A 21079-nucleotide genomic window follows, 5' to 3' on the forward strand; every position below is an offset into this window, starting at 1 on the left:
AGCACCCCTCAGCAAATGTAAAAGAACAGAAATTACAACAAACTGTCTCTTAGACCACAGTGCAATCAAACTAGAACTCAGGATTAAGAAACTCCCTCAAAACCGCTCAACTACATGGAAACTGAACAACCTGATCCTGAATGGCTACTGGGTACATAACAAAATGAAGGCAGAAATAAAAATGTTACTTGAAACCAATGAGAACAAAGATACAACATACCAGAATCTCTGGGACACATTTAAAGCAGTGTGTAGAGGAAAATTTATAGTACTAAATACTCACAAGAGAAAGCAGGAAAGATCTAAAATTGACACCCTAACATCACAACTAAAAGAACTAGAGAAGCAAGAGCAAACGCATTCAAAAGCTAGCAGAAGGCAAGAAATAACTAAGATCAGAGCAGAACTGAAGGAGAGACACAAAAACCCTTCAAAAAATCAATGAACCCAGGAGCTACTTTTTTGAAAAGATCAACAAAATTGATAGACTGCTAGCAAGACTAATAAAGAGGAAAAGAGAAAGAATCAAATAGATGCAATAAAAAAATGATAAAGGGGATATCACCACCAATCCCACAGAAATACAAACTACCATCAGAGAATACTATAAACACCTCTATGCAAATAAATTAGAAAATCTAGAAGAAATGGATAAATTCCTGGACACTTACACCCTCCCAAGACTAAACCAGGAAGAAGTTGAATCCCTGAATAGACCAATAACAGGCTCTGAAATTGAGGCAATAATTAATAGCCTACCAACCAAAAAAATTCCAGGACCAGAAGGATTCACAGCCAAATTCTACCAGAGGTACAAGAAGGAGCTGGTACCATTCCTTCTGAAACTATTCCAATCAACAGAAAAAGATGGAATCTTCCCTAACTCATTTTATGAGGCCAGCATCATCCTGATACCAAAGCCTGGCAGAGACACAACAAAAAAAGAGAATTTTAGACCAATATTTCTGATGAACATCAATGCAAAAATTCTCAGTAAAATACTGGCAAACCGAATCCAGCAGCACATCAAAAAGCTTATCTACCATGATCAAGTGGGCTTCATCCCTGGGATGCAAGGCTGGTTCAACATACACAAATCAATAAATGTATTCCAGCATATAAACAGAACCAAAGACAAAAACCACGATTATCACAATAGATGCAGAAAAGGCCTTTGACAAAATTCAACAGCCCTTATGCTAAAAACTCTCAAAAAATTAGGTATTGATGGGATGTATCTCAAAATAATAACGACAGACCCACAGCCAATATCATACTGAATGGGCAAAAACTGGAAGCATTCCCCTTGAAAACTGGCACAAGACAGAGATGCCCTCTCTCACCACTCCTATTCAACATAGTGTTGGAAGTTCTGGCCAGTGCAATCAGGCAGGAGAATTAAATAAAGGGTATTCAATTAGGAAAAGAGGAAGTCAAATTGCCCCTGTTTGCAGATGACATGATTGTATAGTTAGAAAACCCCATCATCTCAGCCAAAAATCTCCTTAAGCTGATAAGCAACTTCAGCAAAGTCTCAGCATACAAAATCAATGGGCAAAAATCACAAGCATTCTTATACACCAGTAACAGACAAACAGAGAGCCAAATCACTACCATTCACAATTGCTTCAAAGAGAATAAAATACCTAGGAATCCAACTTACAAGGGATGTGAAGGACCTCTTCAAGAAGAACTACAAACCACTGCTCAGTGAAATGAAAGAGGACACAAACAAATGAAGGAACATTCCATGCTCATTGATAGGAAGAGTCAATATCATGAAAATGGCCATACTGCCCAAGGTAATTTATAGATTCAATGCCATCCCCATCAAGCTACCAAAGACTTTCTTCACAGAATTGGAAAAATCTACTTTAAAGTTCATGTGGAACCAAAAAAGAGCCTGCATTGTCAAGACAGTCCTAAGTCAAAAGAACAAAACTGGAGGCATCACGCTACCTGACTTCAAACTATACTACAAGGCTACAGTAACCAAAACAGCATGGTACTGGTACCAAATCAGAGATATAGACCAATGGAACAGAATAGAGCCCTCGGAAATAATACCACACATCTACAACCATCTGATCTTTGACAAATCTGACAAAAACAAGAAATGGGGAAAGGATTCCCTATTTAATAAATGATGGGAAAACTGGCTAGCCATAAGTAGAAAGCTGAATCTGGATCCCTTCTTTACATCTTATACTAAAATTAATTCAAGATGGATTGAAGACTTAAATGTTAGACCTAAAACCATAAAAACACTAGAAGAAAACCTAGGCAATACCATTCAGGCCATGGGCATGGGCAAGGACTTCATGACTAAAACACCAAAAGCAATGGCAACAAAAGCCAAAATGGACAAATGGGATCTAATTAAATTAAAGAGCTTCTGCACAGCAAAAGAAACTACTATCAGAGTGAACAGACAACCTACAGAATGGGAGAAAATGTTTGCAATCTACTCATCTGACAAATCTACAAAGAACTCAAATTTACAAGAAAAAAAAACCATCAAAAAGTGGCAAAGGATATGAACAGACACTTCTCAAAAGAAGACATTTATGCAGCCAACAGACATGAAAAAATGCTCATCATCACTGGACATCAGAGAAATGCAAATCAAAACCACAGTGACATACCATCTCATACCAGTTAGAATGGTGATCATTAAAAAGTCAGGAAACAACATGTGCTGGAGAGGATGCAGAGAAATAGGAACTCTTTTACAATGTCAGTGGGACTGTAAACTAGTTCAACTGTTTTGGAAGACAATGTGGCAATTCCTCAAGGATCTAGTACTAGAAATACCATTTGACCCAGCCATCCCATTACTGGGTATATATCCAAAGGATTATAAATCATGGTGCTATATAGACACATGCACACGTATGTTTATTGTGGCACTATTCACAATAGCAAAGACTTGGAACCAACCCAAGTGTCCATCAGTGATAGACTAGATTAAGAAAATGTGACACATATACACCATGAAATACTATGCAGCCATAAAAAAGGATGAGTTCATGTCCTTTGTAGGGACGTGGATGAAGCTGGAAACCATCATTCTCAACAAACTGTCACAAGGACAAAAAAACACCACATGTTCTCACTCATAGGTGGGAATTGAACAATGAGAACACTTGGACACAGGAAGGGGAACATCACACACCGGGGCCTGTCATGGAGTTGCGGGAGTGGGGAGGGATAGCATTGGGAGATACACCTAATGTAAATGACGAGTGTAAATGACGAGTTAATGGGTGCAGCACACAACATGGTGCGTGTATACACATGTAACAAACCTGCTTGTTGTGCACATGTACCCTAGAACTTAAAGTATAATAAAAACAAAAAAAGAAAAGCAAAAAAAAAGACTATTATGAGCATCTATGAGCTAATAAATTTTAAAACTGAGATGAAATGGATGAATACTGAGAAAAATATGTAAAATGTCAAAATTGAGACTTCCAAGACTTACGGAAATGTAAATGGTAAAATCTTCCCATCCCAACCCCCCCAAAATTCAAGGCCCAAATTACATTACACGTAAATTCTACCAAATTTTCAACAGATAATGAATTCATTTTCTTATACCAGTTGTTTCAGGAAACATGGAAAGCTATCCAGCTAGTTTTATGAGGCTAATGGGATCTCAATTCCAAAAATAGTGAAGGGGAGGAAAAAGAAAGCATGCTCATTTCATATACAGCTCTAAATATAAAAATTCTAAATGAACTATTATCAATGTTATTAAATGTGTGTGTATATGCCTGTGTATGTGTATATGTCTGTGTGTGTGTGTGTGTGTGTGTGTGTATGTGTGTTGCATCAGAACTAAGTAGAGTTTAACCCTTAAGATCAGGAAAAAGACAGGGATTTTCCACATCACCACTGCTGTTTTACATAGTTCTTAAGGCTAAGAACAATTCTATAAGAAAAAAAAAGTTATAGGTATAACTACTAAGAGTTGCTACAAACACAATCAACTTCTAGAAATCAGTATCATTGTTCTACATCATTAATAACCAAGTATAAAATATAGTTTTAAAGTGTTACAGTTGCATCGAAATTTATGAAGTATCTGGGAATAAACTTAACCAAGAACACTAAGATAAAACTTTTATGGACAAAATTTTAATTTTTAACTCTAAAAAAGGACATAGAAAATGATCTGTATAAATCAAGATATTTGGGGAGCTTGGATAGTAAAACCTAATATCAGTGTTCACAAATTAATTTATAAATTTACTGGCATTCCAATCAAATTCTTTTGATATATCTATGCACTTAATGTAAAAGTTACGAAGAAGAATAAATGTTCCTGAATAGCCTAGTTAATCCTGAAAAAAAGAATAAATTCTACCACATGTTGAGATATGTAAGAAATAAGATAGTTAAGATAAATTGAGGTAATAATAGAAATTAAAAATATAGAAAGCTGGACACACACATGTGTTGACATGATAAATACATAGAAGAGAGAGCAAAAGAATATAAAGATAAATTAAGATAATAATAGAAATGAAAAATATAGAAAGCTGGGGACACACATATCTAGACATGATAGATACATAGGAGAGAGAGCAAAAGAAAAAGGAGGAAGGAGGCTGGACTTCTTCTATGTAGATTATGATATTATCTGTAAATAATGAATGTTTTATATCTTCATTTCAAATATATATTCACACAGTAAAGATAACACCATACATCTCTGAGAAAAGGAATTTTTGTTTAATAGATGGTATTGGAAAAACTGACTCACTGTATAAACAAAAATAATACTGGACCCATATCTAATATCACATATGAATGAAAGTAGATCTAGATTAATTAAAGATCAAAATATAAAAAGTAAAACCATAAATATAAAGCTAATTGATAAAAATATAGTTATCTCTGTAATTCAAGACAAAACCCCAAAGCATAAACATTTTTAAAACATGATTTGATGATCTCAAAATTAAGAAAATATATGTAACAAAGAACATGGATAAAGTTAATAGATATATGACATTTGGGAGAATGCATTTGCAGTGTTTCAAACCAACAAGGAACTCTTACCTAAAATATGTAAATCAGGCTAGGTGCAGTTGCTCACATCTGTAATGCCAGCACTTTGGGAGGCCGAGGCAGGCAGATCACATGAGTTCAGGAGTTTGAGACCAGCCTGGGCAACATGGCAAAACCCTGTCCCTGCAATACAAAAGTACAAAATACTAAAATACAAAAATTAGCCAGGCATGGTGGCACATGCCTGTAGTCCCAGCTACTCGGGAGGCTGAGGTGGAAGGATCACTTGAGCCCAGGAGGCGGAGGTTGCAGTGAGCTGAGATCGCACCACTGCACTCCACCCTGGGCCATAGAGTGAGATCCTGTCTAAAAATTAATAATAATAAAATTAAATATATAAATCAACAATATAAAGACAAGAACCTTCATTTTTTAAATGAGTAAAGGATATGAACAGGAAATTTACAGAAGAGGAAACCCAAAAGACCAACAAGCATATTAAAAAGATATCAAATCTGTTAGTAATTTGAGGAATACAAATTAAAACAATGAGATATTATTTTGTATCTCTTATACTGGCCAAAATTAGAAACCTGGATAATACTAAGAGTTGGTGGAGATAAGGTGTATAGAAACTGTCATGCACTGCTAGAGAGTGGGCATTGATGACTCACATTAAGTATGCACTCCCAGTTCTACTCCAGATTATAAATCCCAAAGAAATTCTCACAAAGATCCAAAAGGGGCATTTATCACAGGCTTATGTCATGGGGATTAGAGGCAGCCTGGTGTTTGTTACCAGGGGAGTTTTGTGCAGCCATGAGAAGCAATGGGCTAGTCACACAGTGACACAGGTAGATTTTTAAAATAATACTAAGTGAGAAAAGTAAGGAACAAAATGAAAATTTTAACCCTATATATTTTTATAGTTCAAAAGTATATCCACAAAAGAATGAGTAATATTTTATAAGGGCACATGCAAACAAAAGGAGAAACATTAAATACATTACAGTTATTGCCTAAGATAGTGGAAGGAAATGAAAATAGGAGATGGAGATAAAAGAGAAAAAATATATTTTAAAAGCTCAAATTATTGAAAAGTCATCATTTCCCACTACCACTCATGATTCCATTGGGTATTTTATTCAATAATAGTTTTACTCTCATAGAGATAATAGTAAATTTCATCGAACCTTTCTTTAGTGGTATCTATAAGATATATTTGTAATGAATGCTGCTTACCTGATCATGTTGGTAAAATCTCTTTTAAATTGTGTATCTGATTCCATAACTAATTTGAATTCCTGTGAATAGGTTTAAGCAATAGTTACTCAATAATGAACCTCTATTTACTCATTTTTAAATCCGTTCATTTATTGCATCAGACACTGAAAATGTTACTAAATACTTAGACTGACCTTTTTCTTAATTGAATAGTTATAGAGAATCAACAAAATCATTTATACAAATTGACCAAACTAATATAGACATAATACAGAATTTTAACCATCTCTTCTTTTGGACTTTGTCTCATTTCCTATGTTCTACTCTGAACTGTTATTTCAAGATGGATGAGATAGACAGTATAGAAATTCTGTTTAGCTTTAGTACGGAAACTGCTCTTTCACAAAATGTCATTGTTTACATTGCTGAATGAGAAACATCCACACTAATTGGTGTAGATGAAATACAAAGAATGTTGAAAGGAGTAAATCAGGAAAGGGATTGAAGGGAATAAATTACTAGTTAAATGCAATCACAGGAAAAGTTGAAAAGTATTATTTATATTTTATATACTTAAAAAATGAAAAGCAGTTTTTGGCAATCTAATTTAAGAAATCATTTATTCATTAAGTGAATTCCAAATTGGTTTCAACACCATGGAAATCACAGAGAATGACTTTGTTCACATGTTTAGTGACAGCCATAATTTAGAAATTGTCTTATATGGCTATGCATAGCTGAAATTTACGAAGCTAGATGTCCAGCTCTTTTTCATGTTGAAATCAGTGTCCTGTTTAAATCAACAGGAAGTTGATGATAAATGACTGCAGTAAGTGAGAGGCGTAGTGAGCCATGCACCATCACTGCTTGTTTCACAGACCTGAGCAAGACTCCCTACCTACTGTCAAGATACCTCTAGGAGGCTTCTGATGGCTTCTTAGGAAATAAAAAGGCCTTTTTTTTTTTTTTTTTTTTTTTTCTGTTTATGGAAAGTTAGTATGGCCCTTGATTCTCAGTAATTTATATTTCTTTCCCATTAGTTAGCAAACATCCAGAATTGCCCACTGATTCCTAAACTGTATAATAGCTGAGTTAATTCATAGCAGAAGAAAGACATTCCCTGCTAGTCATCTCAGAGGTAACCTGGAGGACTTCAGGCAGGAAAATAAATGTATATCAGAGTGTCTCATAAAATTGCTTTATTTCAAACTAATATTTAAAAATGAGAAATGAAATTGTTGTAACATGGTATTAAAAAAGTATTTTAAATTATTTTTCTTCTAAACATGAGTGTATTTTTATAAGAAATGTATTTATATTAAATCATACTGTGTACCTAATGGAGCCAAGAGAAAGTTTAACATTTTAGAAAGATAAAATTTTCATTTAGGTCTCTGTAAAATACTGCTGAGGGAGTGTTTTTCCATTTCTAGGAACTGAAGATCTGATACATATAAATCAAGTATAGAAATGTAAAGAGCATATTCTCCTTTTTATATATAATATTTCAAAGTTAAAAAAAGAAAGGATATGAAGTTCTACTAAGTTTTAATGGTCTCTCATTTCTTCCTTGACTCATTTCAGGCACTAGAAAGTGAATTTGTTTCTTGCCAACTTCATCAGTGGATCGACCTTATATTTGGCTATAAGCAGCGAGGACCAGAAGCAGTTCGTGCTCTGAATGTTTTTCACTACTTGACTTATGAAGGCTCTGTGAACCTGGATAGTATCACTGATCCTGTGCTCAGGGAGGTAGGTGTTAAGTCCTATATTATTCCAAAAATTTCTGTCATCTCTCAAACACAAATTTGACATTCCATCTCTTTCTGTATAATTTTTTTTTTCAACGTAACTTTTTACAAAACATAGATTTCAGGTTCTTGATGTATGTGGAAAAATTGAAAAAAGGCCCAAAACAAGTAATGAGACCAGTATGTGGTTCCTTTTTAACTTGCAGACACTTTTAATATACTTCTATATCTGTATTTTATTTTTCTTCAAAATTTACATTAAAATATGTAATGCTTTATGTGTGTTAGTAATAAATGAAACCTAGCTGAATATTTAAATAGGAATATTTCACATTAAAATAATCTGCCACTGTGGCTATTCTTAAAAATAAAAGCACAAGTGCTGGGATTTCAGTGGCTCTTGCCTGTAATCCCAGCACTTTGGGAGGCCAAGGTGGGCAGATGACTTGAGCCCAGGAGTTCGAGACCAGGCTGGCCAATATGCTGAAACCCCATCTCTACAAAAAATACAAAAATTAGCAGGCTGTGGTGGCGCAGGCCTGTGGTCCCAGCTACTCCGGGGCCTGAGGTGGGAGGATCACTTGAACACAGGAGGCAGAGGTTGCCATGAGCCAAGATTGTACCACTGCACTCCAGCCTGGGTGACAGAGTGAGACCCTGTCTCAAAAACATAATAAATAAATAAAAGCAATATTTCTACCTTTTAGACAGAATACTCAAAAAATACATGAATGAAATAGATGCGGTTATGCTATTTTATTCCTATGTGTTCTCAATCTGAAATGTTTATGGCTAACAGTTGGGAATTATGTGCTGTAGTATGTGTATAGTATTTTTAGTGAAAATATTCATATAAAATATTGCTTAAATCACTTCTACATTGCACAAAATTTTAGATAAGTGGAAAGAGTGAAGATACAACAGCTGCTACGTAAGTGTTGCTTCAAGGAAGTGATATCCCAGTCTTCCATTCTACCAGATATCTGCCATCTGTCGTATGCAAAACAAGTAATCATTTCTGCATCTCCAGCCAGTGGAATGCTTTTCTTATTTTTTATTTTAGAGGTGGAAAACTTGTAGATTGGAGCAATGAAGCTCTACAGAAAAATTTGCATTCATAAGTTTATTTCTTATATACCTCTATAAAATTAAAATGACTCTTTGCATGGTTCAAACAGAGAAGAGGAAAAGGAAAGGAAGAGCCTCATAATCATTGATCCTTGGACCCTTAGGGCAATATTCTGAGAACACGTTGCAAGCATATTATTAGGGGCAATATTGTACCATATTGTGTGCACAAGAAGATAAAATTATTGCCTGAAGCCAAGAGAAAAACATAGAGACAGAATGAATGAATGAATGAATGAATGAATGAGAGAGAAGGCAGGTATTATGAAATAAGGAATTTTCTCTGCAAATCATTACACTCACCCAACTGAGTATCCCCAGTTGTGTATAAATTGTAATCAGATTATTTGGTAGGAGAAATTCTGAGCTTAATTATTCTCTTAACTATATACCCTTGCTTATCACATGCCTGTTTTATTAAATACTTTATAAATGAAATTATTCTAAGGCTGATACCTTTTAGAATCAGGAGAAAAATAATTGTAATAGTTCATCTTTATATTCCAAGATCAACTCTAAATTGTCTTTTGACTTCTAAATGTCATAGACATTTCTGCTTTGGGATATTTTGTTATACATTTTTACCCATTATAATAAAGTTCTGTTCTTATAAAGAAAGTTAAAAGTTAATCCTGTTGGGCAAAACAAATTAAATACATTAAATACAAAATAAAATAAATTAATACATTAAATACAAAATAAAATACATTAAGCATCTTATACGTGATGAAAGTGCAGGGCAGCATTAAAACTGACAGCAAAATAGCAGGTTTTTCCAATTTAAATGAGGGTTTAAAAATAGATAACTGAAAGAATTTGAAAATAGAATTAAAATGGAAACTTTCTTTACATGGATACAGTGTTCATTATTTGAATCTTATCAAAATACCTGTTTCTACAAAATAACACGTCATTGCTTTGGACAGTGAAAAAATTGTGTATAAGGCTTTGTTAATGTAGAACTTCTTAATGAAACATTACATAGAAATGTAAACATTAAAAATTGTTTTCTGTTGAATGGGAATGGTTCAAGCATATGTTGGCATATTATATAGATGGTCTGAACAATATCTTGTATTACAGCTTTATGACTTTCTAGTGATGCAGACTGTCTGCTGCTAGGGTGCCTCAGCTCAGGACTCTGTCTCCTTTCAGCATGCTCATTCGAAGCACATAATTGCCAGACACTCAGGTTTCATTAGAGACCCAGAGTCATACTGTGAAATGTATGTTCTTTCTCCCCAAACCCCTTGCCCACTTCCTCAACCCTATAATTCTGTGTCAGTTCTTAGAACACTACATGTGAAGGAGCGCATACCTGGAATACTCTTACCTCCCTTCCCCCACCCCCCAGAGGCCTGAGCAAACATCAGCAGAGAGGTTTACCATGGACCTGTGTGGACTCAAGGTTGCTCAGGAAGAGCCTCTGTCTCCTTGTGACCACTAGGGGGCCATTTAGTACAGTGTAGACATAACAGATTAAATGATTTCAAGGAATGCTAGTTAATTTCCCCTCTCCCACTTCCCACCATTCACCCCTGTAATATATTCCCGTTGCTGTTAATGCCAGTTAGCCAAGTAGAAGCTAACAGATTCCCACAAACAGTTCTGCAGTAACATTTAAGAATGTGAGGAATAGTGTCCTCCAAAGGACAAGAGCCCACCTGAATCCTGTGAGCTGGGTAAATGAGGCCAAGTCATTCAATTTCACTTTACCTCAGTTGCTGTCTCTGTAAATACATCTATTGTTATAAGAAAGAACCCAGAGAAAATGGAGTGAAGTACAGCATATTCATTATTTAGTGGTCATTATGCACCCTTACCTATATGCAACCCCTGTGAGTAGACCGTGTGGGAGGTACAATACCTTTTTTTAAAACATTCTTGTTGAATTCCTGGAGGTCTTGTATTGCTGTGTTGTGACTTGAGAGAGTTGACTCTCACCTAAGTGGTTGGACACAGACTCTTGGAAAAAGCAGAGTTTAAGGATATTAACCCTTTTATTGAGCTCAATACATTTATTTTATTTGATAATGTTTAGCTTAGTATTTTTAAAATACAAAGATTATACATTTCGTATAGATAAAACCAAAGGAAGGCTAATTATGGTTACACTAAACCCCAACTAGCCTAAGATGGATTTTTTCATGCTTAAACACTAATTTAAAAAGAAAAATATTTAATATATGAATATCTATATATGTCTCCTTTGTTAAAAAAAAAAAAAATTCTACTACCTGCCTATAAGTTTGAGTTTTGAAGTTAGTGCTAAAGTTTGAGAAATGGCTTAAGGTTATGGATTCATTCTTCCTTGACAGGTGAAATCATGAAGCAGCACTAACCACAGCAATTATGGCATTAAAATGTCAAGAAATTAGAGGTCAGAATAACAGATAATTTTCTTCTCTATGTCAGATTGAAAATTGACATTCTTTGACAGTTTAGGAACTCTGGCTGAGAAAATTATGACAGCTTAACTTATTTTATACTTGTAAAGCAGTAATTGATAATAAACTTTTCCATGACAGCCTCTGGGCAGAAACATGACAGAACAGTTCTGGTACAAAGCTCTTCTTAATATGTAAACACTAGATCTGTTGGATAGTAGATATTATTTAAATTGAAGTCTTGGCTTACATCATAATCTTCTATGCACTTTTTTCATAGATGAGCTGTACTATTTGAGCAGTGTTTTCCAAGCATTATAAAGAATATTTTTTCTTATCCATTTTTATATATTAATAAAAACTATAGGATTTGATTTATATTTTTTACTTACTAAATGATGACCAAGAAACTTCATCCTATGACCTGCTTAGGAAGGAGAATATTCTGGTTGGTAATCATTTAGTCCCATGGTTTTTTAACACCTTGATGCTCAAATGTAGCCCATAACCCAGCAGAATCAGCATCACCTAGGAACTTGCTAGAACTTCAGCCTCTCAGGCTTACCCAGCCTACTAAATACGGTTAATGAGATCCCCAGGCAACTTATTTGAGACATTAACTTTTAAGCAGCACTGCTCGTGAGCTGAGATCGCGCCACTGCACTTCAGCCTGGGCGACAGAGCAAGACTCTGTCTCAAGAAAAGAAAACAAGAAGCACTGCTCTACTAAAGGTGTATTAGAATCATTTGGAAAGCTTTTTTTTTTCTTTTTCTACAAAAGTACAGAGAATGGTACAATGAACCTCCATGAACCTCTCACCCAATTTCAAAAAAAATTTTTTTTTTTTTTTGAGACGGAGTTTTGCTCTGTAGCCCGGGCTGGAGTGCAGTGGCCGGATCTCAGCTCACTGCAAGCTCCGCCTCCCGGGTTCCCGCCATTCTCCTGCCTCAGCCTCCGGAGTAGCTGGGACTACAGGCGCCCGCCACCGCGCCCGGCTAGTTTTTTGTATTTTTAGTAGAGACGGGGTTTCACCGTGTTAGCCAGGATGGTCTCGATCTCCTGACCTCGTGATCCACCCGTTTCGGCCTCCCAAAGTGCTGGGATTACAGGCTTGAGCCACCGCACCCGGCCTCCAATTTCAAAAATTTAAAACTATTTCATCAAAACCTCACCACTCCCCCTGTACTATTTTTTTTTTTTTTTTTTTCCAGAGACGGAGCCTCGCTCTGTCACCCAGGCTGAAGTATAGCGGCGCAATCTCGGCTTACTGCAACCTCCACCTCCCAGGTTCAAGCAGTACTCCCACCTCAGTCTCCCAAGTAGCTGAGATTACAGGCACCCACAACTACACCTGGTTAATTTTTGTATTTTTAGTGGGGACAGCGTTTCATCATGTTGGCCAGGATGGTCTGGAACTCCTGACCTCAGGTAATCCACCCGCCTCAGCCTACCAAAGTGCTGGGATTACAGGCATGAGCCACTGTGCACAACCCCCTGTACTACTTTTAAATACACATGCCATACCCATCTAACTCCCCATCCACTCTATCCTCCCTATCCCATGGGCATCTCAGAATATCCAGGGAAAGGCTTCAAGCAAGTCTTATTTTAAAAAAAAAAAAATTATCTGGGAATTTCACACACATTCCCAGTTAAAAACCATTAATCTAGCCTAACAGCCTTATTAAATAATGTTTTCAGCGGGGCGCGATGGCGCACACCTGTAATCCCCACACTTTGGGAGGCCAAGGTGGGTGGATCACAAGGTCAGGAGTTCAAGACCAGTCTGACCAATATGGTGAAACCCATCTCTACTAAAAATACAAAAATTAGCTAGGCATGGTGGCCTGCACCTGTAATCCCAGATATGCAGGAGGCTGAGGCAGGAGAATCACTTGAAACTGCGAGGCGGAGGTTGCAGTGAGCTGAGATCACCCTACTGCCCTGCATTCTAGCCTGGGTGACAGAGCGAGACTCCATCTCAATAAATAAATAAATAAAATTATATTTTTCAAGACACCTAGCTATGTGACATCAGAGTCAGGACCTAGGTCAGGTATCCTGGTTCTTAAGTCAAGGCTTCTTTAACCGCATTATTTTCTAGCAATTGAAAAATAACAAAACATACACTTAATTTTATTCATTCTAGGATAATATTCTTCTTGCTTCAAAGTGATTCTTAAAATTGTAAGTTAAGGTATTTCACTTTTTCAGACCATAAAGGTTTTTCTATATTTAATTTATGCTTTTGAATTTGTTACAACTTTCAACTCAGTAAAACTTTCAGTAATCATATGAGGAAAATTAAAATGATTTTAAGAAAACTTATCCCTTTTGTTGATCATTTGATCTCATCACTTCTCAGAAAAATATAATTTTATTAGTCTTTGAGGCTTCCAAAGGTACTATGGGGTCATGTTGTAGTTAGTATTGATTAGTAGTTACTATTAATTAAGTGAAGACCACAAAATTTTTTACTGTACTTTTATAAAATAAGTGAAAAATACTTTATTCTAAAATTGCTGTAATAAATTGTTATGATTATAGACAAAATTATTCAAACCTGTCTGCCTCAGAGTATGATTATATTGTATGCCATAGGCAACAAAAATGGATAGAAAGATGGGAATGAGGTTATAAGTTGTATCACAGCTCAACCATTAGTATTTGAGTGACATTAAAGTCAGTCACTTAAATTTTATGCACCTGTATTTTCTCACCTAAAAAAAAAGTGATGACAGAGATGATACCTAATTCATAAGAGAAAAAAATACTTTAAACTGTAAAGCACTACACAGACATTATTACCTAAAGGCATAATTAAATGAAGTATCTTAGAAGAACTTTTGTTTTAATAATTTCTTTATATATGACACCAAAACTATCAATTTAACAAAAAAAAAGAGGTTAGCAACAAAGAAAATAAGTTAATTTGTTTTTAATATTATTTAGTCAAAAGAAGCAATTGTGGTTTTAAAATTTATTTTCCATACTGTCTCCAAAATTTTATAAAGATGGCCTAATTGCAGCCCACTTACTGCCTGTAACATTCTTTCTTGATCTAAATTAGTATTAGCATTTATATCCTTTATTATCCTTTATATTTTTAAAAGTTTTACATTAGGCCAGGCGCTGTGGCTCATGCCTGTAATCCCAGCACTTGGGGAGGTCGAGGTGGGCAGATCATGAGGTCAGGAGATCAAGACCATCCTGGCTAACATGGTGAAACCCCAACTCTACTAAAAATACAAAATATTAGCTGGGCGTGGTGGCTGGCACCTGTAGTCCCAGCTACTGGGGAGGCTGAAGCAGGAGAATGGTGTGAACGCAGGAGGTGCAGCTTGTAGTGAGCCACTGCACTCCAGTCTGGACAATAGTGTGAGACTCCATTTTAAAAAAAAAGTTTCACTTTAGTGTCATTAGTTTTCTGTTCATATTGTCACATGAATTAGCATCACTATTACTGGCATTAAAGTTGTACTGGTTCAGCAAGGGAAAAAAATGGAGTCAATATTTCAACAGAAGCTGTAAGCATATACCAGGCAAGTTGTTAACAAGATACTAAGTTCTGAGCTTGTCATAATACTTGTCATCATTCTATAGCTGACATTGCCAAACTGAAAATTATTTAAATGGCTTCTTTTTAACGGTGAGAGGTATGCACATAAGCCTATCATAAAGGGCTGTTTTGCTGGCAGCTATCAGAACAGACGAGCCACTGCAATATTTATTTATAGATATACACATTTATTTGTGCTGGAAATATATAAATATTAAGTAGTTTTTAATATTACCAGCAGTCATAAAAATGTGGCATTTTTAGTCTAATTTTCTGTTAATATTTCTTGGTTTTCTTAGCTTATAGTTTCTTTTTCTATCTTTTTCTCAATCTGACAGGGATAACACCACCTCCCTTTGGATATGCTATGGTGAAAGTATGCCCATAGATTACTTCAGTTTTTATTTTCTTGCTGAAATATTCCTTACTACTACAGAGAATTGACATGATAGGGCTGTCGAAAACCAGAAGACAGATGTGTCTTTAACCAAAACAGCTGCAATGCTGGCTTTTCTGAGAAGATGAATTTATAAAATGTATAAGAAAAGAAATTGACACACTTTTTCATCCTGACGATGTAAATGAAGGATAATTTAAAGGTCCATAATGACAACATTGAGGGCCTGTACAATCGTTGCCTGCCTTGAATTCTTTCTATTATTATTTATTCTTTCATTGAATCCTTTATCGCTCAGCCTTTTGTCCCCCATTTCTGACTCTCTTTGATATCACAAGGAGTATCAACGCCGCTTGCCTGATCTGCGCGAATGAGTTGTAGCACGAGGTCATCCATTTACAAACGCCGTGATGCCTAATTGTCTTCCTGTGGGGGATGTCCAGGGTTCTTTTCCTGGGCAGTTATTTTGAGAAGTGATTGCAACAAATGATCACAGAGTGGTTGATAAAGATTTCTTAAAACCATCTTAATTTGCCCCTGTAATTACTGGATGTTTTACTGGGATGAAAATTTTCACAGATTCAAAAGCCAAATTCAAATAGAAAGAAAACCCCTACATTTTAATTATTGGAGTGAAAATACATAGTTGGTGTTCTTTAAAGCTAAAGGATCATTTTGGGAACATGAAAAATACCGTGATTCCTAAAACTAATAAGGATATATTTTCAAATATTTTTGTTATATGTTTCTCACTGCAAAGATTTGCATTGAGAGCCATAAGGCTTGCATTGCAAAGGTTTGATGAATAGGGTTTTAATATAGAAATTGGTATCAAGGAAATTAATGATACACATTTAATTTTGAGTAGTGAAAAAATCTTTAATTTAGGTCTATCTTACCTCCTCATAATTACTGCAGTCCTTCACTAGGCTATGGTCATCAATCGTCCACTAGAAAAGCATAAATAATACAGCTAGTCAAAGTTGGATGTATGTCATTTATATGACTTGTGCTTCTTTCTCCGCTTTGTATTATTTTTTAATTGTGTAGTGTTGGGAAGTGCTAATTATTGATTTTCAGAAATTAACAGCAAGTACTTTCACAAGCATCTAAAGCCATATTTTACTCAAGGGAAGAAGGGTGAAAATTGCAGCCTGCTGTTTATAATAGAAATAGCTGGAAGGGATTTCCTCATCTTCTATTAACATAGATTTCACTTCTATTACACAGTTGTTACCTCAGCATAAATTAACAATTATTCAAAACATATTGCATGCTTCAATTTGTTGAAATAGCTATTACTCAATCTAAGTACCTAGGCATTTCAGTTAGATGTTTAGAACTCATTTTTAAACATTTTAAACATATTGATAATGAGCCTATTTAAAGCCATTTGTAGTCTCAATATAGTATATCTAAATTACTGTTGCCCATTTATGTCAAAATCAAGAAGAATATTTTGTTCTGCTGAATACATCCAATAATACTTTATTCTCACTTTAGTATACTAAAAGTATATGATTTCAATTTGGAATATTTATACCAGCACCTGGTAAACCTATGTCTCAATGTCATTCGACATACCAAACAAATCTATCTCAGCTTTTTAAAAAAATATTTTCCCATGATTAGACATTTCCAGTGAACTTATAAAGGCCCCCACTTGTCTCTCCTTCCTGCTCCTACACCACCACCTCCCACTCAACTTGTTTTCCTCCTCCTTCACCTCCTGAATCAGCCAGCATAGAGTTTAGTTTACATAAACTTACTCAACCAGGGAAAATTTGGCAGGGATGTCATACTGATTCTTCTCACCTACGGTAAAGGATTTGTGGGTTGAGTCCTCTACTTAGGTACCATTTAATGATTAACCCCAAAGTGGGCAAAGAACCAGAAGCCTGGAAGAATCCTTAAGCGATCACCTGCTAAAATCTTTGCTTCCAGGTAGGCCAATCCCTAAGTCATCTAGAAAAGAGTATTTCAGTTCTCTTCCTGAGTATCAACAAATATTTATTTCTGTGAGACTCTACAGCCTTTCCTATATGCTTACAGTATCTATCTCTGAAATATTTAAAATCCTCAATGAAAATGCCCCTTGCTTGGATAGAATCATTTTTTTGGTCATTCCTCCCCCAATATGTAGCAAAACGTAACCAGCATTGCTCTCATTTGTTGTGCCTGAATAACAGTCCTATTTGTACCAGTCAGGATCTCAGCACATTACCTTTCAAAGCGATAATGAAGACTCCAAAGAAGACATACACATGACCAACAAGTATATGCCAGGATCATTCATCATTAGGGAAGTGCAAATCAAAGCTACAGTGAGATACCACCTCACACCCATTAGGTTAGCTACTATCAAAATAGAAAATAACAAGTGTTAGTGAGGATGTAGAGAAACTGGAAACTTTGTGCACCATTGGTAGGAATAGAAAATGCTACCACTGGTATAGCTGCTAGGAAAAGCAATATGGCAATCCTTCAATAATTAAAAATAGAATTCCCTATGACCCAGCAGATTCTACTTCTGGGTATATATCCAAAAGAATTGAGAGAAGGGTTTCAAAGAGACATTTGTATACCTATGTCCATAGGAGCATTTTTCACGTTAGTCAAAAGTTGAGGCCAGGCACAGTGGCACACACCTGTAATCCCAGCACTTTGGGAGGCCGAGGCAGGCAAATCACAAGGTCAGGGGTTCGAGACCAGCTTGGCCAATATGGTGAAACCAGGTCTCTACTAAAAATACGAAAATTAGCTGGGCATAGTGGCAGGCACCTGTAGTCCCAGCTACTAGGGAGACTGAGGCAGGAGAATCACTTGAACCTGGGAGGCGGAGGTTGTAGTGAGCTGAGATTGCACCACTGCACTCCAGCCTGGGTGACAGAGCAAGACTCTGTCTCAAAAAAGAAAAAAAAAAAAAGTTGAAAGCAACCCAAATGTCCATGGATGGATGAATGGATAAACAAAATGTGGGGTGGTGTATGTGTGTGTAATGCATTACTAGTCAACCTTAAAAAGGAAGGAAATTCTGACACATGCTACAACATGGATGAACCTTGAGGACATTAATACTAAGTGAAAAAAGCCAGTCACAAAAAGACAAATCCTGTATGATTCCACTTCTATGAGGTATCTTGACTAGTCAAAATCATAGAGAAAGAAAGTGGAATAGTGACTCCCGGGGACTAGAGGGAGTGGCGAGTTTTTGTTTAATAAATAGAGCGTTTTAGTTTTAGAAGATGAGAAGAGTTCTGGTGATTGGTTACACAATTGTGTGAATGTACTTAACATTACTGAACTGTACTCTTAAAAATGGTTAAGATGGTAAATTCTGTGTTACATATATTCTACCACAATTAACTGGTTTTTTTTAAAGGATAATGAAGAGAGTTTAGTAATGGTTCTGTTTACAAAGGTATAGACATGGTAAAGTGGATGAACAAGGGAAAGTGACAAGGAAAGAGAGCCATTCCCAGAATCTGGCAAGAAAAGTGCTTATCCAACAAGAGCTGTGGCCTTAGGTAGAGGAGTACCGGCCAGGCACTGCCAAAATGGGACTTGGCAGAGAGGGGCCATATAATCCTGTCCCCACTCCTGAGCTGTGTCATTGGCTGAACCCACCGGGAAGGTAGAGAGCAAGGGAGCACGGGTCTATGGAGGCGCATCTTCCAGAGCCAAGGAAGGTGTCCAGCTCACCCATCTGTTCCCCCTGGGTTGTTCCTTTCTCTAAGCTAAGAAGACTTATTTAAGGCTTCCAGGCTTGGTCAGCCACAATCAGGTACATTAACATGCACTCACTCTTCGTACCTGAGTTGACTTACACTTATTTTAAGTGGAAAAATTGAGTGAGCTTGTCATTGATGGCATTGAGCTGATTTGGACAGAAAATATTCTGGATGGAGCATTTTCTGTCTGGAGGAAATGGTGCTTACTTTTTCACATTCATTTGTTAAGTCAATTTTGTAGTATCACTATTATAATTCAACATGCCAGGGAGGAAGCAGGGATCAGCAAGAGGGTAAGTCACATCATTCTGCTTAGATTTACGCTAAAAGAAAGAAACCAAGAATTCAGGCAGGTAACGGGACAAATCAGAATCCCTCCCTCAAATATTGTCCAATAGCATCTACTAATTAAGGCAAATGTGGTCCCTTTTTACTCAGATTACCAAATATTTGCTTAAAATATTCTAGTAATTTTGCCAGAATAGGTTTAGCCTTAATGCAGTTGATGGTTAAAACAAAAGGAAAAATATTTATTCTTCTATTTTGTGGTTTCTATGAAAAACTAGAAGCAGTTGAAAATAGCATTTTAATTTTTTATATAGTTTAATATTTATAAAGCAAGAAATAACAAAGTGCAGATATTATTTGCTTGATTTATTTTGCTCCTGTTTTTCCAGCATTAAAAAGTAATGCTTTATATGATCTTGTTTTATTACAACAATAAACCAGGAGCAAAAGCTTATCAGTTAAAATATAGTCTGCCATTAAGTAACCTTTCCTTTTATCACTTCAGACTTAAAATTCCATTGTTTTTGTTTATTTTTTTCCTATCTGGCATTGGTAGAATTGCAGGTGGAACAGAAAGATGATATCAATCACGTGTATTTTTTTATTTTGTATCAAACTTGTGTTTTTTGGTTTTAAAATGAGTACTTTTACGTATTAAAATAAAAGCCTTGTAAGAAAGAACTATACAGTGAGAGAAACAAAATGCTAAGGAAACTTTGAAAATCTTTTTCTGTTTTCTCAAGCAACCACTTTTACTACTTTTTTCTTGAATTTTCTGAAAATTGTTAGTGAATTTACTGGTATTTGGATGTAGTTTGATATTTTGCATTGTGGGTAGCTAACCTATAGTACTTTATAAAATGCTGATTTTTCTGGAAAACAGTTTAAAAGTTTATACAGACCAGGGAGATGGATGAATAGCTCATTTGAGAGCCTATGTTATTAGCTCCCTCGTGCTGTTTGTCATGACTATGTAGACCTGATGGCATTTCATCTGAAAGATAATACTGAACTACATTTCCCAAAACAACAACAACAACAACAAAACAGTTGTAATCATTCTATGGAGAAAAATGTAAATGGGTTAAATCTACCTGCAATGTGGAAAAGACAAGATTAACCAAAGTTTTTACCTACCACACACCAGAGAAGGTATGGCTTCTGAATTCTGGCTTACTTGTTTGCCCCTTTTTTTTTTTTTTTTTATTATTATTATACTTTAAGTTCTAGGGTACATGTGCATAACGTGCAGGTTTGTTACATATGTATACTTGTGCCATGTTGCTGTGCTGCACCCATCAACTCGTCATTTACATCAGGTATAATTTACCTTAGTAGGAAGTCTTTTATATTAATAAGCAAATGTACAACACGTGAGCACACAATATATTTATCGATTTCCTCTGCTGATGATTTAATTCCAGGTATGTATCTTTATTCATAGAGGAGGTAGAACTTTCTTGGAAGGAAAGCCAAAAAGGAAAGAAAACAATTAAGCAAGAGATACAGAGGTCAAAGGAATAAGGCATATGTCACATCATAGCTCACACACATGCCCCTTTGTGCCATACCCATGCATAGTGGCCCTGACCTATGA

The 21079-nt window shown here is 35.8% G+C and overlaps 1 protein-coding gene across 11 annotated transcripts in view; it reads left to right on the forward strand.

The window, feature by feature from the left end:
- The window catches only part of NBEA (neurobeachin), a 739922-nt gene that overhangs the window by 676091 nt on the left and 42752 nt on the right, over positions 1-21079 (forward strand). For all 11 annotated transcript variants that reach the window (XM_031655705.1, XM_031655707.1, XM_031655708.1 and 8 more), the window contains one exon: positions 7825-7992. In XM_031655705.1, coding sequence (XP_031511565.1) covers positions 7825-7992 — 168 coding nt within the window. The remainder of the gene's footprint in view (positions 1-7824; positions 7993-21079) is intronic.

The sequence above is a fragment of the Papio anubis genome, chromosome 15 (genome assembly GCF_008728515.1).
Source record: "Papio anubis isolate 15944 chromosome 15, Panubis1.0, whole genome shotgun sequence".
Taxonomy (NCBI): Eukaryota; Metazoa; Chordata; class Mammalia; order Primates; family Cercopithecidae; genus Papio; species Papio anubis.